General features: G+C 41.1%; 2 protein-coding genes across 8 annotated transcripts in view; one reads left to right on the plus strand and one right to left on the minus strand.

Annotated features, from left to right (window-relative positions):
- On the minus strand, nt 1–19437 carry si:ch211-152p11.4 (regulator of G-protein signaling 8). 2 transcript variants are annotated; one of them, XM_040002715.1, is made up of 7 exons: nt 19410–19437; nt 10288–10477; nt 8686–9249; nt 7075–7124; nt 6717–6850; nt 1969–2135; nt 3–426 (listed from the first exon to the last, which is right to left on the minus strand). In XM_040002715.1, exons 3-7 carry the CDS (start codon nt 9169–9171, stop codon nt 256–258), a joined length of 1008 nt encoding a protein of 335 aa, XP_039858649.1. In that variant the 5' UTR covers nt 9172–9249; nt 10288–10477; nt 19410–19437; the 3' UTR covers nt 3–255. The 2 variants fall into 2 exon arrangements, with proteins under 2 accessions (XP_039858650.1, XP_039858649.1); XM_040002716.1 differs by lacking the exon at nt 19410–19437 and having other exon boundaries at nt 1–426; nt 8686–9212; nt 10288–11076.
- The window catches only part of bag6l (BCL2 associated athanogene 6, like), a 22047-nt gene continuing 18501 nt past the window's right edge, over nt 19427–22972 (plus strand). For all 6 annotated transcript variants that reach the window (XM_040002699.1, XM_040002700.1, XM_040002701.1 and 3 more), the window contains exons 1-6: nt 19427–19538; nt 19641–19758; nt 20222–20445; nt 20789–20848; nt 20951–21073; nt 22180–22358. In XM_040002699.1, the coding sequence (XP_039858633.1) occupies nt 19458–19538; nt 19641–19758; nt 20222–20445; nt 20789–20848; nt 20951–21073; nt 22180–22358 (785 nt within the window). In that variant the 5' untranslated portion in view covers nt 19427–19457. The remainder of the gene's footprint in view (nt 19539–19640; nt 19759–20221; nt 20446–20788; nt 20849–20950; nt 21074–22179; nt 22359–22972) is intronic.

Below are 22972 nucleotides of genomic sequence, written 5' to 3' on the forward strand. Positions count from 1 at the left end.
TCTCAGTGAAAACACAATTCCTCAAATTTTAATTGCAGTAACCAATATTTCTATTTACAGTGTCCAACTATTATTAACATTTGAGCTACGACATCAGGGAGTGTGTGTGTCGGGGTGGGGGGTTAAACTTTGTACACAGCAGCTCGATCTTTTGACAGCATAGTTAGCTTTTATAATTTACAGTTTGAAGGAAGTTGAGCCGTTCCAGAAACCACCAAGCCACCATTCCTTCTCCTGAGTCCAAGTGTGGGGAATCTATTCAGCCTCGTGGAGTAAGGCGAGGTAGACGTCAGACTGGAGGAAGCGTGGGTAACAGTCTGTGTCCAGAAGTGAGTAGATGCGTTTCTGTGCGTGGGACAGAGAGCTACGAGAGGGAGCCTGCAGCAGCTGGATCGTCAGGTCTCTGGTCGTACTGTCCAGATTTACCTGCAATAGGACACAGTGATGGCGCAATAGCCACTTAAAGTCAATTCAAATACTATATGGAAAGACAAGCCAAAAAATAAATAGATAAAAATTGGCGTCAAAATCGAGTTTGACTTAAGAGTACTTTTTTTCTCCTCAGCCTCGATTACCAGGTAGCACAATAATGAGTGCTGTATCATCAACATTGTTCCAGTAGAGATGGTTTGGAATAACTTGAGGTTACTGAAGGAAAACCAGCCAACAAATGCTCAAAGTCTCCAGGTGAAGAGTTCATGAAGATGGTGGAAAGAATGAGGAGCATGCAAAGCTGATAATGAACAAAGTTCCTTCATTGAGCAGACATCCCTTAAACAGAGATAATTATTAGCATGCGTCTGTGACAAAGAAATGTATAGAACTTGTGCAAGCTTTACAGATAACCTCACATCCTCAGAATTCCTTCTGCAGCTTTACATCTGCCAAGATCAGCGAGTGTCACAGTACAACAGTGCATGATTTCAGTCTGCGAATACTCCCAGAACAGAGGAGCACTTTCTGAATTATGTTGACATGGCACTGTGATCGTGTTTGTTTTATTCATTTTTCCACCTCAGAATTGAGCTTCAGTACAAACTTGATGCATTTGAGTTTTCCAAATCTGCTGCTAGCACATGTTAACTTACAAGATTTCATTCATAGTTATGAACACAAAAGGAAGCTGCTTTGTAGCTTATGCTCCTTTTACTTTGTTAACACTGTTTCTTTGTTCTTCAGTGTAGAAATGTCCAAATTTTTGACGATATGGTGGGCTACAACTTCTTGTGCTTTGCAGATAACCTTTATCTTGTAGTGGTTCGGTGTTAAGTCATGTCATTTAGGTCTTCCTACTTTTTGAGTGAGTATTCTTTGAGCTCGCCAACATAAAGCACAGTTTGATTCCTGGACGGTCGTCTTTCCGTTAATAAACTTTAATAAGTGCAGTTCTCTTCTTCCTGGCATAAAAACCTTCAACTAGACAGAAAAGATCGCTTTGTTAAAGTTCCAGTGCTAATGCTAAATTAATGGCATCCCCTGAATCACATCAAAAGTCATACTGTTCACACTCATACTGACATTTTACTTTTGGAGTTTACCTGCTGTGCACCTTGCTATAGCTGCAGTATAAGACAGTGGAGCTGGACTCCTGGGAAACAAGGGACCTACTAGAGAAGCAAATGAATATTTTTTTTTTTCTCCACAGTATTTGGTCCTTTAAGTTCAGCTACTGTCACACATATAATCTCATGCTGTGGGGAAATGTCTCTATTAGTGGAAGAAAGAAGAAAAAAAAAAAAAAAAAAAAAAAAACCACAGCTCCACATGAATGCAGCTATTGATGGAACGCTATAACGTCAAATCTGAACCACCCACACAAGCTTCTTGATAACACAGAGAGACTCTGAGCAGTAAAACAGTTGGCAATGCAGAAAGAGGAAAAAATAAACAGGACTTGAATTACAATTCCTGTTCCAAGAAGACAGGCTGCCCAGTGCAACCAGTAAGACTGAGTATGAACATGTGTACCTCCCGGGGGGCTCCTGGCTGGATATAGGTTGCGCAGATGTCTTTGGCTCTCCTTTGCAGGCTGAAGTTGGTGGACGAATGTTTGTACCGCTCACAGGCTTGATAGAACTGCAGGTTCTCCTCGCTGAACTCAGAGCGCAGGAATGCTCCAAATACTGAAACACCAGCTGCCAGGAAGAGGACGACAAGTGAGCCTTAGCACCCCATGCAACATCAATTTATGTATCTTATAGCACAGAACACAGAAACACTTTATCATGCCTGAAAGGAAGACTAGAGAAAGCAACCTAGCTCTACTTTTTTTCCATGTGAACATCCTACTGAAGGTTAGAAATGTCATGAACATACCACATGATCTCTTTGATTTCTGGCATGGTCAAATGTGATGTCTTGTTATTCCTCCCTACCATCGAGAGGATCGTACCACTTATACAAACTCATTAACTGCTAGATGGGGTTTATAATGGCTTCTAAACAGCTGTTCACCTTCCCCCCCCCTTTGTCATTTAAAGACAACAGATAAACACTAGTTAAATGCGGGATCTGGGTCTGCTGCTAAGAGCCACTGGATTTCTGTCATTCGCAGCTCCAGCTAGAACAACGGCTTTATACTTATTAACATTTTTCCATTACAACCTAAAAATGGTAATAATACCTTTACATTTATAATAAATGGTGAACCATGACCACTGACTGAGTCCCTTGTGGTCATTTGCTATGACGTGCACTAAGACTAGAGTTCTGTTATTGTCAGGAGTGAACTTTTTATTTTATTCTTTTCAACATTATTAATTTTAATTTAATTGTTAATTATAAACAATGACTGTGGTGAGTCAATTTGAAGTAATAGTGTTCAACTTTGAACAAGCTGGGGGACACGGAGGAGACGTTTTAAAAGCAAGATGATAACCTGACATCATCTCTTGTTACAGTCTTTTCTTTTAATCACAGCAGGACTCAGACTGCATGGATCAGTTATGTTAGTTTTGCAGATTTTATTTTTAATTTAAGAAATTCTGTATCTGCATTGCAGTGTTTTGTTTGTTTGTTTGTTTGTTTGTTTGTGTGTGTGCGCGCCTTTGTCAACAAAGCTTGATTTTTCTGATAGCATGCTCACTTTTGATCTGCCTGAACAGGCTTTGCATAGAATTTATCCAGTTACCACGAAAGTTCTCCTTTAGAAGTAGTAGGCTTGTCAGATTACTGGCACAACCTTCCTTTGTATAATGTACACAAAGACCTCGCCCAAGGCTGAAATCCTGAATAATTTAGTCACGTCTATAATTTTGTCAGACTGGGTAGTGCACATGATGACGAGGAAACTGACGTGACAAGAAAAAACAATGAATGGAAACATTCTGTGGCATTCAGAATATGCTGTAAATGCATCGGTGTTATCAAAGGGCTTCATCGGGACAGGTCCTGCTTTTCTTGAATGGGTAGAAAACGATAGACGACACCAGCACAAAGCATACTACCAAGAAACAGGATTCAGGAGCCTGTACACGCTTCCCCTTCACGCACCGTTAAACCCAGAACCCTTGTTAATATCAAGGAAGTCAAACATTCTCAAGCCTTTAGACAGACTTTGAAACAGCTGTGATTTATAACCGTCTTGGTGTTTACTATCTATTCTATTCATAGAAGCAGCAGGGGTAGGGTAAGTGCTGCACTTTTAGCAGCACAGAGGGGTCACTGACGTCAGACCAGATGTCGACATCGATTCAGCTTAAAAACTTGAGAAACGTGATTTTTTTGTTGGTTGCGCAAACATGTCTTCAAGGCAGAAGTTGTGAGACACTGAAATGTCACAGGATTCAGGTCAGAATCTCACAAAGAGTAAGGACATTAAAGTAAATGACCTTTTACACTCAAGTGCAAAAGCTAAAGTATCTTTCTCAGTGTCAGGTTATCCTGCTGCAATTTGAAGTATATAAAGAAAATACTTTCTTATTGTATTTCTTTAAATCTGAACACAATTCTTTTATTTTTCCAGAGTTTACATTATTAGTACCTGTTAAACAAGAATGCAATAAATGGCAACTCCCACAGCTGCACTGTCATCCTGAAAATGATTACTGCAAGGGTTCAATTGTGAATGACGGAAAACAAATCACCTTTGTGGCAAAGATCCAGGGAAGCAGTGGATTATTTAATTTAAGCAAAGTGTAATCTCTGATATGTAAATGAAGTAACAGGAGTATTGCTGGTGTCCTCAAACCAAGCAGCCCCCATAGCAAAAAGAAAAAAGAATGGATATAACAATCAAAAATGTTATTTCTCCCAAATACAGGCACTCAAAGTAGGTTTGGAGGAATAATAAAGCGGCTTTATTTTAATTCACTCGTACGTGTCTTTCTATGCTGTTAAGCATGAAATGAAAATGACACAGTGGTTTCATAAGGTGTTGTAGATGATTAAATTAAAAAAAGGGTCATTTTAGCACATTGTTAGGTGGTTGCTAGGCAACATGACAACATTATAATTATGTTTAATTCAGCCTTTGTGGATATAAATGAAAAGTTATTGTCATGACATTAGGATGCTTTTGCGAGGTGTCGCAGGCCATAAAAGCCAATTGCTAGATGGTTGCTAAGTAACATGGTGACATATCTGACACAGATAAAAATCTCCAGCAGACTAAAATGTACCTGTGTGTAAAGTTTGGTTGCTCATTTCCCAACGAGCAGGTGGCCTTTATTACTTTTCCCAATCCTACCTGGAATCTCTGATCCATTTTGCTTTAACTGTATTATTTGCTGTGTGTTCTTCCCTTCCCAAATCCTCTGTATTCTCCCAAATCCAATCATTACCTTATATAGAGTCTAAAAAACATAGCAAAGAAATAAACTAAATTAACACCATAATGTTAAGTTACACAGCTCTTAATGAAAGAAATGCAAGTTGAAAATCTGTTTTTGTCATGTCGTGTGCGTAATTCAAGGTCACAGGAAATTAAAATAGCCAGGCCTTTAAGGGCTGGATTCAAAGTCACACCAAAAATTAAATATTCTTCAAGTGTTCCCTTAACTTTAACTATAACTTCAGGGGGGGTCGTTTGGTACCGGGCAGCGAGAGTTAAGGCTCGGGTGAGAAATCTATGGTTTTCAGGTTTTTCCTTTACTCAGTTCCCTGGGTCTTTTCCCGTGTTGTAGTTGTGTTTCTTGTTTTGAAAGAAATATTTACGCGTTACCATAGCAACCAGAGAGCATTAAGGGGCAGAGAGAGGGATGTTACTCTCAATGTTGTTGGCGCATTTCAGGACGACGCTGCTAATAAAGTTACACAATTACACAGTGACTTCGCGTTTATTATTATTATATTTAGAAAACACCAGTTTGTGTCTTGGTCGTATCATTTTATTATCCACTACGGTCCATGAAAACATTGTCTGACTTTAAACTGGTCCGTGGGCGTCGACTCTAACTTGTAGTGGAACTAAAAATGTCACGTCCGTCCTCAAGTAAGACGTGCAGCACAAGTTATGGAGAAAGCAAACATGCACGACGACTGTCAGTGTCCTATCAGGGCGATGTGGTCATCTGACTTGAATGTCTCCCCAGTGCAAGAGTGATGTGTAAGTCTGACAGCAGGGCCAAAAGAAAGATCTGCAGGTCACCAAGCATTTGGGGATTCAACCTCTGGAGTATAAATGAAACTCTGGTGACCATTCAGCGGGTGAGATTTCCCCCAACACTTCTTTTCCCACTGGGAATTCTTTTTCATTGGCTACTCCAGCATTTCCTCTTTCCCGCACTTCCAAAATTATTTTCATTAATTTCTGACATCAGATATCCTTCTAACGACTTTCCTCACTGTCCTTCAGTCCCGCTTCAGTCTGTCTGTCACACCTGATCAACAACTTGTCCCTAATGATTTTTCCATGTATTAACTTTAAGAGTTCATCTTCTCTCTGCTGGCTCTACTCCAACAGTGTATAGACTCCAGAGGATTTTACCCAACTCCAGTCTTCATTTTAAATGCATAACCTCCTGGTTTGCTTTCACAACTCTGAAACAAGGAACTTCTGAGTACAAGGAAAACCACCGAGGCAGCATCTTGGCTGACCCTAAGTTAAGGAAACAAAATAGGCAGCGTAATTGGATAAAACCAACTGAACTCTGAAATAAAATACTGAATGAGCTGCGTTTCATCTGAAAAACTATATAAATGGTAAATGGACGAGATCGGGCGTGCTCAGGGCTCAGGGCTTGTTAGATTGTCCACCCACTTTTACTTCTTCTTTAAAAAAATAAAATAATAATATAAAAATAAAAATTTAATTCCCTGTACTTATGACCTGTAAGTAAGAATTTGTGCTGTTCTTTTTTCTTTTTTTTTAAATATAGCTCGTTTCCTATTCTACTTGGGCACCCAAAGCATTTTATACAGCATGGCTCATTAACCTATTCACACACACACAATTTATTTTCTGCACCTAAGTGCTTTCTATCCAACTTTCACACACTCTAGCATTTATAGTGGGTGGATGAGACTGACGAACACAGAGTGGGATGCATGCACTATGGTGTGGATGTCAAGGATACTTTGGCATGCAGATCAAATCACCAACCCTCTGATTAGTAGAAGACACGCACTTCCTTCTGTGCTTCAGCCATCCCCCTAAAGACATTTCTTTCTATTCCTCTAAATTAAAAGGAATACAAGTTCAGCAATTTACAGTCAGAATGTTTTCTGCTTAATATGTCAAGTATCAGACCCAAAACTCAGAAAAAAGCAGGACTTACTTGGACTTCCCAGCAGGACATTTAAGGACTCAGCCCATTTTTCCAGCTCATCTCGATTATAATTCCTCTTCCTACTGTGACCCACTTGACTCCACTGATGCATGAATACAAGGCGAGACCTTCTCTCTTTAGCACTACGATACAGGAAAAGATCGTAACAGAGAGTCAAGGCGTGTCAGAGGAGATGGTAGCAAAGATAACGCTGTCATTGAAATAAACATCAGATCAAACCTTCACATTCTTATAACATTAAGATAAGTACCGACTCACTTTCAGAATCAGAGAGACCCTGAAAGTGAGTCTAAGATAAAAAATAAATTTGAAAAAAAAAAACGAACAAAATAAACCATGTTCTCACCTGTCTTTTTGTTCTGTGTTGGCCAGGTTGGAGTTTGACGAATGAGGACTCTGAAACAGGAACCACACAGTAAACTGAAGTTAACCTTTTTCATTATTTGTTGAAAGTTGTTCCAGACCTCAGCAGCTTTAAACAGCTCGACTGAACAACAGTGACTGTTTAGAGGCCGTAAACAGAAAAAGACTGAAGCTAAAACAGAAGACGCGCATATCTGATGCAAACAAAACAGTTTTGTCTTATTTTCAATTCTTTAGTCATTTCACACTAAAGCAGCCTGTGTGGTTTGGATTAAAATATCTCAAAATAAAATATATATTGTTGTAAAGTCAATTTATTGCACTACTCAATATCCTGCTTCCAGTCAACACTAATTATTACAGTAGACCTTTCTTTTTTCCAAAAAGTCTACTTAAGGCAGACCCAATTAAAAGTATCATTTCAGTTTTATTTATGCAGCACCAAATCACCAAACAGTCGCCTCAAGGTGCTTAATATATTGTTTATTTACAGTAATTCATAGAAAAACCCAGCAATCAAATGACACCCTTTGAGCACAGCCGTGTACTTCTACTATAATCTCCACTTGTCTGTTAACATATAGCTTCTAGTGTCAGGAAAGTTCCAGCACTGCAGTAGCAAATTATGCATTTTAATTAAAAGAAAACTAGTGATGCCTGACAAATTGAGTGTTTCTGTATTTGTTTCATTGAGTTTACAGTTCAGTTATATCGACCTTCATGTACAAGTAGAAAACCCCATGAGTGAAAAACTGGACCCATGTGGGTTGTTTTTAATGCAAATTCATAAAGAATGAAGAGCAGCATTGAGCACGAGGGAGTAAGTAAACTAAATAGACAATAGATATCCAGAAGATGTTCCATCTGAACAGTTGAGCCATGATCATAATGATGCCAAACAGAATGGAGAGACTATGTGCATGTGACCATAGCCATCTACTGCACCAGCTTACACAGATCCTAGAGCAGATTGGGAATTTGGGACACTCATTAGAGACGGTCTCCATTATTTTCCAAGACTTTTATTTCCTCGTACTTTTCTATCATACTGAATTTATGGGAAAAGGGGAATTTCAGACAACAGCTGTACTATTCAGCTGCTATTGCTATGTTTCTGCTGACAATATAAACAACTTGCTGTTTGCTAACATTTCAGTGTGTACATTGTGACATTTCTGAACACCACAGCTGCTTATTTGAAATGTATAACTCTCTAAAGTGACAGTTTGACTTAAGCCATCCTGTCACTTATAAGCCTCTCCAAGTGAAAAACAGGCTCAAAGTTACTAAAGTGTTTAAACCTTGTAAGGCATTGTGCACATCCCCTCGTGGCACCCAAACATTACATCTGGCACCAGGACACGTGAAAAGGATCACTTGTGTTCTGTAGGCTGGAAAACGCTGCAATTAGCCAGTTAGACTGGGATATGAGGAGTTTAGAGCATGGGTAAATGTACAGTTTGGGGGTTTTGAAGGTGGCCGTGCTTTTCTTCCTCTAAAAATCTGCAACAACATTTAGAGGGTGTAATCTGTTAAAGTACCAGCTGCACGAAAACACAGCATAGAAACAAAATAGAAATGTCATTTACTGCACCTGTGCAAAAAGACTCTTGAGGTGCAGCTTAGCAGCTGTCAGTCTGTCTCTCTGTTGGTGTCTGTGCTCCATCTTAAAGGAGCTGGAAGAGGACGAAGGCGACGATGGAGACAGATCGGCTTTCTCCATGCTCTCAGTGCTGCCCTGCACAGCTGGGGCCAGCTGACTGTCACTATAAGCCCTGCTGCCTTGACTGATGAGACAGCCTCTGAGCTGGCTCTTTTCCAGTTTACTCAGCTCGCACAGGTTCTCTGCACTCACGCTGTGCTCCCGAGTCAGCTCATTCTTCGTCATCTCACCCGGACTCTCCGTGGGCTCCTGGATGATGGGAGTCAGGGGACCCGATTTCCCAGCCAGCTCATCATCCTGCAAGTGAAGTGTGCAGGTGCCAGACTCGTGGTCTTGTCCAGAATTCTTCAGTGCCACTTTTTTCCATGTCGGGAAGTCAAGATCAAGGAGGGAACCCTCAGAGCTGAATCTACGCATCGCAGCTGTATTAGAAGTGATGAAGAATGGAAAAGGAGGTACTGCAAAAAAGATTGGAAGAAAATAAAGCAGTAAAAGCTGGAAATAAGTAAAAAGGGGCACAAAGGGATCAGACCAGAAATGAAGCACAGAAATATGCGGGGGAAGAGTAGGGTTGGGGAAAAGGTGATAAAAATTGGACAATTAGGGAAAAAAAAGGCTCACACAGGCAACTCTCCTTATTATCATTTCTACTATGAATGGCTGTCTGACACCAGGACACTGGGAGAGGAACCTTCTGGCTCTACTGGTTAAATGTAGGGTCCTCTGGGCACTGGCCATGTTTCAGGGCACTGCATAATTAGCCAATTGGATTGGGAATCTGAGGAGTTTGGAAGACAAGCAAATGTGCCTCAAAACAGTCCTAAACTGTTTCTCTGGGAAACATAGTGGAGGTCCATTTAGCAGAGACAGACTTCCCTCATCAAAATGTATAAATGCTCTTCATAAAATATTCACATCCAGTGAATATTAATTCAAAAGGTTTAGGGATTTAGAGGCATAAATAATGCCTATAGGCTGGAGAACAAGAAAACCCAAAGAGTAATTTCATTTTTATTTCCTTCTCACAAATCTGGAACTACTATAAAAGCTGCAATGTAGTCTCAGTAGTCTCGCTTCAATTTAAAGGAAGTCTCTTTTTCTTATCCTAATACTTTTAATGTTTAACTACTCTTTGGTCTATTCTGCACAACCGCAAATAAAGCAAGTCAAGTGTTTCTGACCATTAAGAGTATAACCAGGCGATATAGAAGTCATATAAAAACAGTCTTATACACATGTACGGCAGACAAACTCAAATTTGTCAATAATTAATTTCCACATTTCTGACTTGGCAACATTTCCTAGAACTGAGGTTTGGTCTTTTTCCAGTTCAAATTGTCCATGAATATTAACTTAACGAACTTTATCGCTGGTTTTTATCTTCCGCTGCAATGCTGCTATTGTACTGTTTCATACTGAGACGTAATGCCATGCAGCTTCCCAGACCTTTGCTCAGCACAGCTCTGGGAAAAACGACAGCTGATTGATATTTGAAATCGTTAAGGAGTGCCGGGGCTCTGTCAGTGTACTTACCTCTTCCTCGAGAATCTTAAGCTCTCTCCATGGCCAAAAGCAAAAGTCCTCCAGATCTCAAGGGGGAAATGTCCATGAACTGACGAGTCCGGCTTTAAGCTTTGCAGATTTCAGGTGTCCGGGGAACGCGATATCAACTTCCGACGTTCCTGCTGCGACAGCCCTCCCAGATCTGTTCTTGACTCAGATCCTTCTGCAACACAGTCAAGTGCTCACCGACAGAAAAGTCCTGCCGAGAGCACAACAAGTCCCATAAAGTTTTCTTACACGACACAGTGCGTGCTCCTCCTCACGACTGCGGCTGCCACACCTTCAGTCCTGCCTCAACTTGTCCGTCACACTTTATCAGAGGAGGGAGCTGCCGAGGTGCAGCTGAGACAAGTCAGCCAAATGTCATCTCAAACAACTTTGCTAAGGAAGAGCGTTTGAAAAGGTTAAGACGCTGAAAATGATCCGTAGAAGCCTCCGGGATTCTGTATTTTACGCCACGCAGCGTAAACCTCTGTTTCAAATAAACAAACCGCATTTTAAAAAACAAACAAACAAAAAACGGGCGATTCAAACGCATCTGTGTCAAGTAACAACGAAAGGATCTGGCTCAGTGAAAGGACCAAGTAAGAAGAAACCCTGTTGTTAATAAATTATATGATTTCTTTCGCACTTTAATTAAACTCCAATCACCCAGTCAGAAGAAGAAAGGCGGACCATACGTCCATCATTGGATTTGCATTGCTAGAAAATGATTTGGCCCGAATGACGCAAATATCTAAACAATCACGATGACCTGCTCAAGCCGAGCATCTGACTCTGACTCTGGCATGGCTGTTGGTACAGTGTGTTACAGAGACTGCTGATGTGTTAGGACTTTCTAAACAATGGTTTACAGGGAATGGTCTGAAACATAAACTATCCAGTGAGCAGCAGGTCTCTGGGGGAATAGCCGGTGACACTGGAGGCTGAGGTCAGAGGAGAATGGCCGCTTCCAGCTGCCAGAATGGTTTTTTCCTCCAAGACAGACAAAATCCGCACGAATTAATCTGTGAGGCGCTACATAGCTTTTACTTTGAAAGGACTACGGAAATTCCTAGAAAGCTTTACCTCGTGTTGCGTTTAGCGGGTGGCTGACGCAGGAGTTTTGTGAAATGATAATTGGTTGGTTCAGGTATGTGAGAAGTCGTATCTCTTGTAGTTTTTAGCTTCAAGTGAAGGAATAATTCTGTATTTTGCTATCTTGTTTTAAACACACAAAGACAACACTCATCTGCCTTTTATTTCTATATGCACAGTTGTTCCAGCGAAAGAGGAAAGCGGTACAAAATAAAGGCATTTACAGTTTTCAGAATTTCTGATTTTTGATTGTTGGAATTTTGGGACCAAGTCTCTTTACAAAAGTAACCTTTTTTTTTAATTGGCCATTTTATTGTGGTCACAGATACTAGACAGATTTAGCCTATTGGTAAATAGATGTAGTCAACAGGATTTATGAAGAGAATATATAAAATAATTAAACTTGTTTATGACTCCCTGTTATGAAACCTACGTTACAATCAACAGTGGTAATATTTGCTGCTAATTCTGCTGCCCTCTTGGCCATAAATAAAGGATATATAAAAGTCACTTTGCCAAAAACTGATTGTGGCTTCTAGTGACAGGAGTGCTCTCTCTGTAATGACTTCATATCATTCATGAGACGTGTTTGACATGTCTGACACATTATTGGCCAACAGTTTAAATATGGACAATCATTTTTTCTCCCTAAGGAAGGAATTAAGATATTCAGTATTAATATATCCAGTTCAGCTGGCTGAAATAAAGTTGTGCTCTAATTTAACATGGGGGGCATTTTACAGGCACTCCTTAAATTATAGTAACTCTGTTACAGTTTGTGCTAGAGGCAAAATCCACACAGTTCTGAAAAGAAGAGAAGACAAGCTTTGTGGGGCTATTTGGTTTGTCATGGTAGTTGTGCTATCATGTCCTGTATTGTTAGGACAATACACGTTGTGTGTATCTAAATCCAAACGACTGTATCAGCCGTTTGTTCCTCGGTCAAATAGGCCTATGACCCCGAGGCACTAGAGGAGCACCCCGACATGTGGCACGAGACAACTCAACCTGATATTGTGACATGATGTATAAATGACAGGCCACTTTTTAAAACTTCATTTTGCATGTAATGCTTTTCCTGTGGCATCTAATGCCATTTAATCCCTGTAAGGGGGATGTGGTGGAGGAAGGAATTATCTTCACCCAACGTGCAGTTTATTTACAAAAAAATACTGACAGCCAGGCAGGTGGTATGAACAGCCAAAAAGAAATGTGTACAAACAAACTTCAAACCGTTGACTAAACAAAATTCTAAAGAATCGGCCCATGACTATTGGACTACTAGCCAGCCTTTACAGCACTAACCTGAACTCCACCCTCAGAAGCATTAACTCAGGCTAATAAAGGTGCCTGCCCCTGCCCCAGAACAAACCATGAGCCAGTGGGCTCATGTATTCATACTATAAAGTAATTACTTTAGAGGCAGGAATGTTGGTTACATTATACTATAATAAATATGGTTTATAAATACAGTGGAAATGTCCATAAGTGTTATCTTGCCTGCTGTTATCTCCTTAGCCAGTATAAAGCTTGATTAATAACAATGGTGGAATTTGAGCGGAGAATAAACAGCTGGATCCACAAAGTATGCACAAGGGAACTAAAACAGACACTCTGGCCAAGAATGAGGGGAGAAACCCCCTGAGGGTGTCCATATTGTTGCTGGGGACTTTAATAAGGCATGTTTGAAATCTGTACTCCCCAAATTCCACTAACATGTTAAGTGTCCTACCAAGGGGGAACTGGACACTGGAACATGTATATACAGTAACATCAAGCAGAAAACAACACCCCTCCCCCACCAACGATAATCCGACCACCAGACTGTTTTGAACTAACAGACTGTTCTATCTTTGAACAGCAAGATCTGGAGACTTTCACTCAGTATGTTCTTTTCTACATTAAGTGTTGTCCAGAGAATGTGACAGTGACCAAAGCCATTCCAGGTTTCTCCTAAGCAGAAACCTTGGATGACGAGTGAAGTAGAGGCTCTGATCAGAACTGATAACTCAGCTTTCAGGCTGAGGGACAATTTTAGGTACAGCACTGCCAGAGCTAACTTGAGGAGGGGCATCAAATAAGCCAAAGACACTTACAGGAGATGGGTAGAGGGCTTCATCACTAACACCAACCCTCATCGGGTGTTCAAGCCCTCATCAGCTAGAAAGGCCAGAACCCCCAAACCCATGACAAGTTTCTGGGCACCTACATCTCCGCCGATCTCATCTGGACCCACAACACAAAAGCCCTGGTAAAGAAGGCCCAGCAGTGGCTGCCCTTCCTCCATGTCCTAAGGAAGAATAAGTTGGACCAGAAGCAGCTGCTGCCTTCTACCGCTCCTCAGTGGAGGGCATGCTCTCCTACTCCCTGGGTGTTTTCTACACAGGGGCCACAACTGAGAACAGGAAGGCTGCACAGAGGGTAATTAGCACTCCTTTCTTTGCAGCTCCCTCACCATTTCAGCTGTAATTTCCCAGTCATCTAGTAACTCTTTGTTGACTCCTCCTCCTGGAATACAGGGAAGCAAACTGGAATACAGGGGGGGTCATCAATGACTTTGTCAGCTGTTGTGAACAGAACCATCTTCGCATCAACGCCAGAAGATGAAGGAGCTGGTGACTGACTTCAGCAAGAAGCTACCCCCTATTACTCCAGTGAACATCCAGGAAACGGTGGAGGAGTGCAAATACCTGGGTGTTCACCTCAATAACAAACTGGATTGGTACACAAATACAAATACCCTTTACTAAAAGCGGCTAAGGCGTCTTCACCTGCTACGGCGGCTGAGATCCTTTGAGGTGAACAGGACTCTTCTAAGGACGTTTTACGACACTGTGGCGGCATCTGCTATCTTTTCTGCTGCTGGAGCAGTGGAATAGTAGAGGGACGATGGAAACCTTAACAAACTGGTCAGGAGGGCCAGCTCTGTCCTGGACTGTCCGTTGAAGTCCATCGAGCAGGTTGGGGAGGAGAAGATGTTGTCTAAGCTAACATCCATCATGGAGGTCACCTCCCACCCCCTGCATGAGACTGTACAAGCACTGAGCAGCTCGTTCAGCAGTGGACTTTTACACCCACAGTGTAGGAAGGAGCGCTACTGCAGGTCATTCTTACAGCAGCTGTCAGACTCTATTTTACAGTTTAACATGATTATCTTATTCATCACTGGTTTAATTGACATGTCAAATGTTTTTTAATTGCTGCTACTCATTTGCCGCTTGTTTGTACGCTGTATACTGCACCAGGATCATGCACTTTACATGATTTCTTTAGAATTATCAAAGTAGTCTGATTCTGATTCTGATAAAAAAAAAAAAAACACCAGTGCAGCACGTTCATGGATAGAGCCTGGTTAGTTTAAAGTTTCACTGCTGTTTACGTACACTGCCACAACCGTGGTCAGTTCAGCATGCGAACTGGAAAGTGATTTCATGTAGAGTCCACCAATAGTCCTTACATTTCTAGCATAGTCCTTACTCTCACTGCGTAACCTCTGGCTTTCCTTCTTGCAGTCTCCGAACATTTCCTTCTTCCTTTTCTCTTCCTTTGTTCTTAGCCAATAGTTTTCACCATCACCCAGCAACACAGAGGTGGTTGTTCCCAACACTGTTGATGTCATCTGACACCTATTCCTGACATAGACTCTTTGCCACTATGCCTACGAGATATGCCGGAAAGAGCTACAGAACCCTGTGTACCCATATAACTAATCTAAAGTTAACCAGTTTACCACACACCCATCACACTACTGTAGCTCACTGCCCAACCTGCCATTTAAGAGTGTAATGGAAACACATATGATTACATGTTTCCATTCGGACAGTGAAAGGACAGGAAATGTACACAGGCACATTTACGGGACCATAATGAAGCTTGATAAGTTGGCCTGATCAGAGAAGGGAGGGGAGTGGATTTCACCGGTGATGGGAGAACTACGAAAGAAATATCAAAGATTTAAAAAATACAGAATGAAAAGCAAATACAGTGTCTACAGTGGACACTTTTTAATATTTTTAACAGTGTTTCAATTCAGGTCTTTGAATCTTATAACTTTGCTCTTCTCTGTGGCTCATGGTGGACCAACAATAACACAAGCAAGACCACAGACCAGTTGTACCACATACTTTGTGTACTACAAGGTGACAACAGAGCTGTCTGTAGGTAGACCGGTCATTCCTGGACTGACAGTGGACTATGAACTTGCGACCTCTACTGAACCATAAAGTTCAACCATACAGCATTTGGTTGTGGCATACACCATCTGCTTCCAGTAACGCACAGTTGAGATTCTTTGGATTCTGTGATCGGTGAAACCTCCCTCTATTCGGTGTCCAAATGGAAATGTGTACACAGACAAATCAATTTGCGAGACCAAAAATTAAACTTTAATAGAACACCAGTTAAGCAGATGCATGATCCAGAAGAGCAAATTTTGATTTTTTGTGCTCACTATTGCTGTTGATAATTACTGATTAGTAATCATTCATACACATACTATAAACCTGTTTTTCTATCCTATAATTATGATTACAATTATAAAACTAGATGTGAGGACTTTTTGTAGTTGTCAGGCTGTAATGCACAGTGATAAAGGTCTTAGCAACAGACAACAGTTTTTCAAATTGAGAGATTAATCTTTCAAAGTCCCCCTACTGGCCACACAGAGAAGCGTAAAATACATCAAACCTCAGAGAGCTGCACAGCTGAAGCAGTGTTGTTTACATAATTTAATTGACAGCCTGGCTTGTTTTTATCCAGTTATGATATGTAATCTGAAATGGCGAAAGGGTCCCTAAGCATTCGCCCGACAGTCTCCCAATAGCGGTCTATCGCAAGATGAAGTACACAAAGTATGTGGTACAACCAGTGTTGGGTAAGTTACTTTAAATTAGTAACTTAGTTACATTACTAGTTACTTCTATCAAAAGTAACTCAGTTACTTCAAGTTACTCGTTACTTTCAAAGTAACTAGTTACTAGAGAAAGTAACTTTGGTTTTACTCAGAATTCTCTTGTTAATGTGTTGCTTCCATAACTTTGCCAGTCTTCCAGCTTGCTTACTTGCCACAGTGCACTGTGCCACCTACCAATAGAAAGGAAAAGATAATGTGCATATTTCCACGAGAGAAATCCCACGCCTGGACCGTCATTGACTGCTGCCATGATTCTAGCCTACGTCACAGCGTCATGTGAGCACCTTTTACATCCAACACAAAAACTGCAGTCGTGGTGCTTTCGATTGTACTCAGAACTCGGAAATTCTGCCTTCTGAATAGGAAGATGTAGGTAACACCAGACTGCAGATGAGCTGCATACAGGGCTGGACTGGGACAGAAAATTGGCCCGGGCATTTTGACACCATTATAGGAAAAATCTTAAAGCCTTTGAATGAAAACAAACACTGTTGTGACAGTGATGTACACTGTTCTGATGGTATATATGTATCAATCTATCAATCGTTTGTTGTAAGATTCAGATAATTATTTTTTAAAAGTGAGACATTTTAAATGAGAATAAGAAAGAAAAGTATTTCCTTGTGCCCCCCTCTCCCTGTTAATGCCCTACCTGGGCCCCTGGCAAAACTTTCCTAGACCCGCCCCTGCACAGTTACCGGCTGTCAGCTACATAAAAAAGGATCCTGGTGTTATTTGTCTCTCAGAAACAGTTCATAACTTCCCTTCAACTCATTCATGTCACCTAAAAGGTAAACCTGTTTCTCCATCACAGCTCTGATGATTCAGTAAGGACATCTCCTGGTTTCATCTTCATGTTTCCCTCTCACCACATATCCAAACAGACATCATGACCAGCAGCTTTACAGCTGTGGCTCCAGCAAACATCAGCTGATACTAGAAATTAATATTAAATAAATTCTAACAACAGCTGATCAAGCTTAAACGTGCTGCTGTTGTTTAGCGCGACATCCGCTGGTTTCCTCTTTCTGGTGCAAAGTGGGCGATAAATAAACAAGAGAGAAAAGCCGATCAGCTGATCATTGATCCGTTTCATGATTGAAGTAGAAACAGGAGAGGGAGGGGGGAGAATGAAAGAAGAGGCAGCTGTGCAGCAAAGACACAGAATAACTCCAGCTTTGTGTCTTTTTCATTGTAGCTGAAACACAAACTGTTCCTTTTCACCTCAATAAGAAACGCGTAATATTTTCTCTGAATACCAGACAGGACGGTTGGCAACTCTAATAACTTATGAACAAAATAAAGTTCAACATCAGTATCATAGCACCACCCAGCTGTATAGAAACTCCCTCATGCTAGCTAGCACGCAGTACGGAAAAAGTCAGAATAACGAAAATAAACTCCACCTAAACTTGGTTCATATCTGACCCAGAGAGACTGCAGGTCATAACTTCTTACCTGAAGTTCAGTTCACACTTGGACCGGGTGTTGTGCCAAAAAGTGATTGCCTGCTAAAAACTGATTTCCAATGTTTCCGTGTATTTTTTATGTGTAATATCTTTACGTATGTTGGTAAATAGACTTCGGTGAACAGCGTTTACAAAGGGGTTATATATAGAATTAAAAAATTATCTGTTTTTTCAAGTATCTTTACAACTCTGTGTTATTGTACTTACATTATAACCAATCCGGTCCTTTATCCCCACTTAAAATATTTTTACAGAACTATTGTAATATTTGCTGCCATTTCTGCTGTCCTCTTGGCCAACTTACTCTTACAAAAGACATTTGTAATGTTAATGAGATTTTTTTTTAACTGCATAAATAAAGGTTATATAAAAGTCACTGCCAAAAACTGATTGCGGCTTCTACCTTGTTACACTAATGTTGTTTGTGGCTCAATATGACTTTATGTCATCCATGAGGGATGCATTTGACATATGTTTCACATATTATAGCCCAACAAGTTACTAGCAGTTTAAATACCAGCAATCAGTTTTTGGCAAATACCGGAAATCAGTTTTTGGCAGACAATCACTTTTTGGCACAACACCGGCGGCCGCCTCGGGTCTCTTTTCCTTCTGCCTCCCCTTTCCATCCTCCACCTGCTGGCCTCCACCACTTGCTAATGTTACTGAATCTGTGGAAGCTCCGCGATAGCCACCACACGAAGTAACGAGTAACGACCCTATCTAAATCCCAGTAACGACTAACGCGTTCCTGATTTTGGAATAATAACTAGTTACCGTGCTCGTTACCACAATAATAACGTAGTTACTGTAACGCGTTACTTAATAACGCGTTAGTCCCAACACTGGGTACAACCGGTCTGTGCGTTTGTCGGGCTGTCAGGCTGCAGTGAAGTTATGACAGTGAAACCGAGTGTTTAAAAAAACAAAGCTTTTTGATTTGATTTTATTAAAATAATTTCATTGTTGTCCGAACATAACATTGACACGTGTATGCACTTTCATGAGCTGGAGATAGAGACCTTTTTGCCGAGGTCTTTATCTCGTCAGACCGCACTCCTCACAGACAGAGACGACCATGAAAATGGCAAATCAACACATATAATACGGAGGGTGGAATCATAAACGAAGCTAACCACTTAAGCTGGAACACCGGCCACTTCTCAGTCAGTATGTTTATATTGTACCTCTGCCTGTAAAAGCGCTCAGACGCAGTCGCGTCAACATCTTACGTCATCGAGGTCATGTGACCATGCTTCCATTACGACGTTGTTTGGGGGTTTATTTAGCTAACGGCTCAGCCTGCATTGGCTAATATTGTAGACAGCCATTCCAAAAACAAACCAAAGCCAAACCCCACGTTTTTGTGTCGATTAGCTGACTGACGTTTTTCAACCGAACTCGTGCAACGTCGCTTCCAGGGGAAAAGCTAGTTAGCACTGTTACCTTCTCGGTAATAGGGGTTACTTAACGTTAGCTAGCTAACTAAATTAACAACAACAGGGAATGGGTTGTCTGTTGCAAGTTGCTTTCACCATATCTGTTATTTTGACTAATCTCATGCCGTAGATGCAGCGTGTTTCCTCAAGCTTGAGTCGTCCTCCATTCCCCACAATCGCGAGAATTACAAATACAGAAGAGCACATAAACTGGCCAACGCTCTATTTAGAACATTGATAAGTATGACTGAGTCCAGCGGAATGATTGAAGTCACAGTGAAGACTCTGGACTCACAGAGCAGGATTTACAAAGTCAGAGGCGAGGTAATAGTCTCTGTTTAAAATGCTGATCTAGTTAGACATCCTCACCCTTACTGGTAACTGATTGGTGGGTGCTTATATCTTGTGTGTTTGTATTTTCTCCAGTTGACAGTGAAGCAGTTCAAGGAGCACATAGCGTCCTCGGTGGAGATCCCGGTTGACAAGCAGAGACTTATCTACCAGGGCAGAGTGCTACAGGATGACAGAACGCTGACTGAATACAGTGAGCAAATGACACCATGTGACCTGTGTATCCAAACATGCACAGTTAGGATGATCTTTGAACATGTGTCTGATTATGGCGTTATTTTTGTGCCATTATTCTGAGCGCATGTGAAAAAAAAAATGCAAGTACAAGTGTTGCATTTTGAGGAGAAATTTATTTTGAGCGAACAAAATTCACTGCTGCTTGCAAGAAATGTATTTCAGTGTTTGATATGATCCATATACACACACAATAACAGCCCCTCTCGCTCAGTTTTTGCATTTGCTCAAGCACTCAATCTAAAAGTAAATCCTTATTTAAATTTTTTGGCTACTGTTGTCTGATTTGTGTGGGTTTTTGTTTGTTTGTTTGTTTTTCCCCCACTCATACATTTATTATCTTTTTCAACAAAAATTGCCAAACAGTAACCCATAAATATTTTGGAGCATCTAATGATGTCCATCGCTTTGTTTTCCTTTAGATGTAGATGGTAAGGTCATCCATCTGGTGGAGCGTGCCCCGCCTCAGGCCACTGTACTGTCCTTTGGGGGTGCAGGTGTTTCTACTGATGGGGCAGAGGGTGGAAGCAGTAGCAGCAGCCATGCCTCCTCCCAGGGTGCCCCACATGACCGCAATGGCAACAGCTATGTGATGCTGGGGAGCTTCAACCTACCTGTCAACATGATGGACTCACAGCAGATACAGGTGGGGTCAAGGCCTGCGTGCAGACAAAGAACCCTGTTCATTTTCTTCTGAGGGGAACGGTAAAGGCTTACTTACACTCTTGTGGTAAATATGTGTAGACCGTACCAAGGTGCTGTTGCCAGTATTCATGCTTGTGCATGGTGCATTATGTGTTAAATACTTTAACACAGTGTACTATTGTGTACAGTTACATTTCTAAAGAAATACACTTCAGATTACGACACAGGTTACATTGCAGGGTTTCAGAGGGATTTGCGGTTATGATGTACCTACGGCCTAAATTTAACAAAAAGGTATAAATCCATGTAAGGAGCTTTTTGTGGTTTTTTGTTTTCTTTTGCAGATGTCAGTTCAGCAGATGCTGACTGGAGATGGTGAAGCCAGGGTCAGCACTGGTTCGGGGGTAAAGTGTCATTGTTCACCAATCATCTCTTTATTCTTTTTTTTGGAAACCCCTTCTACCTCACTCGTCCTGTAAATCTAATATATGTTTGTGCATCTTTAGAGCAATGGTTCAATGGATGTGCAAATCAACTTGGACCGGTCAGTTGAGAGTGAACCCAGGGTGAGGCTGCAGCTCGCTGAGAACCTGCTTAGAGACGCTCACTCTCTAATCCACAGTTTGGAGGTACAGTACATGGACTGTTTTCATATGTACTGTGGGTTTTTATTTGCAGTCTCACAGTATTTCTTAGTGTCATAAATTAGTTTTGGTACTGTTCTGTCCCTTTGTTTTTTATGAATAGATTTTTGCCACAACAGCTCTCAGCATACTTTGGGTGATGCAAACAGGAAGTCTACTGTAACACTGTTATCAGAGGAGTCAGAGAATCAATTGTGTGTTATGGCTTCTGTTTAGAGTTCTTTTTTTATTTCTAGTCTGAAAATGGATAATATAATACAAAAATGGGGAAGGAAAAACTTTTCAGCACTAAAGTAATCATAGGTCTTACCAAGCATGTTAGTAAGCACCTATTACTCACTGATTTAAGGATTGCAGCCATCACGATCTTGCTGGTATGAAACCAGACCGGATGACTGAACACTGTATTTGATCTCTGACATTAGCCAATAAGCAACCCATTTAAGTTCTTTTCTGAATCGAATATTAACTGAGAGTAACAAAATGAACTTTAAGTTTAATTCTGTCTGTCCTGAAGCTAGTGACTGAAAATATGAAGTCATCATTAATGTGTTTACTGAGGTGACAAAACAAGGGAGCCAGTGTTTTGTTCCTATGCACTCATATACAACTGGAAGTCTTTTTGCAGACAAGTTGGACCCTGCTGGCCATTGAATAGAATGCAGGTTTAAGGCCCTTCATTGGCTTCACTCTTCAGAACATGTTTCAAAACCTGTCGACCTGTAAACTGAGAGATGAGGCAACTGTGTCTGTAAACGAGATTAAACCAAGAATAAACTTAATGAAATTCAGTGGGCAGATTGTATATGGATAAAAGAAAGCTGACAAAATATGGCATTGACTTGGCCGTACTCTCCCAGGATTCTTTTGAATCAAAAATACTACAACTTCTCTCTTCAGCGACAGTACTATAGTAATAGCCCAGGTTCAGTACCAGGATGTGTGTGCAGTCACTTTTCACTAACTTGTTCTGTTGAGTAGACAATATGCAAATTTAGATGCTGAAAGTTTTCTTAGGATTGCCTGAATAAATCTTTAAACAAAAAACTACTGAAATGCTTGTGGAAACAGTGACATGTTTTGTGTTGTAGGGAGTGCCCAGTGCCAGCAGCTCCCATTCAGAAGCAGGGATGCTTCCGTCTTCTTTGTCCCCAACACCATTGTCCTCATCTCTAAGAAGGCCTGAAGCACCACAAGTAGTGCTTACCAGCTCACCCCCAGCAGCATCAGCTTCACCCCAAACTGAGAGGCCAGCTATCACTGGGCCCAAGTGAGTCAAAATGAATAACTGGTATCTGATCATACGGTTTATACAGTTTGCTGTGTCATGTGCTAAACAGTTTCTAGCTACTGCTGCTACTTGTAACTTCCTAGACAGATTGAGTACTCCAGTGTTTTCTCACAGAATCGTTCATCCTCTGTGATCACTACTATAAGGACTTTATCACAGCCATACAACAGTCTCAAATTAGCAACTAGTTACCTGGCTCTCCACAGGCATCATCATCAGCTGAGTAGGCGCATAAGTCAGTACATGAGCACATCTCTAAAAGGCATTAGAAGGGCTAAAGCACCAGCTGCTCATTGATACGCCAGACCAACCAACATGACTATCACCTGGACTGACTATAAGAAAGCCTCACACATGAATACTGTGGTGCTTGGTGATACAAGGATAGTGGCACATAAATATTCTTCATTGAGAACTCAGCTCAGTGGGCAGGACCTCAACGCTGGAGGTCAACTCCAAGGCAGTCATTCAAGCCACCGTCAATCCTGAATATACCAAGTAGTGACATAAAATTATCGTATTTTCCGCACTATAAGGCACACTAAAAATCCTTTAATTTTCTCAAAAATCGACAGTGGCTGTGGTTACTGACC

This window comes from Simochromis diagramma, unplaced genomic scaffold, assembly GCF_900408965.1.
Source record: "Simochromis diagramma unplaced genomic scaffold, fSimDia1.1 OVJJ01000449.1, whole genome shotgun sequence".
NCBI classification, from domain to species: domain Eukaryota; kingdom Metazoa; phylum Chordata; class Actinopteri; order Cichliformes; family Cichlidae; genus Simochromis; species Simochromis diagramma.

Bases quoted from the DNA above. Each gene is read 5' to 3' on its own strand.
- si:ch211-152p11.4 (XM_040002716.1), bottom strand. From the start codon at position 9,171: ATGCGTAGATTCAGCTCTGAGGGTTCCCTCCTTGATCTTGACTTCCCG. The intron at 7,125-8,685 runs GTGCAGTAAATG...TTCCTGTTTCAG, and splicing joins TCAAGAGTCTTTTTGCACAG to AGTCCTCATTCGTCAAACTC. The intron at 2,136-6,716 runs GTAAGTCCTGCT...TCTTCCTGGCAG, and splicing joins TGTCCTGCTGGGAAGTCCAA to CTGGTGTTTCAGTATTTGGA.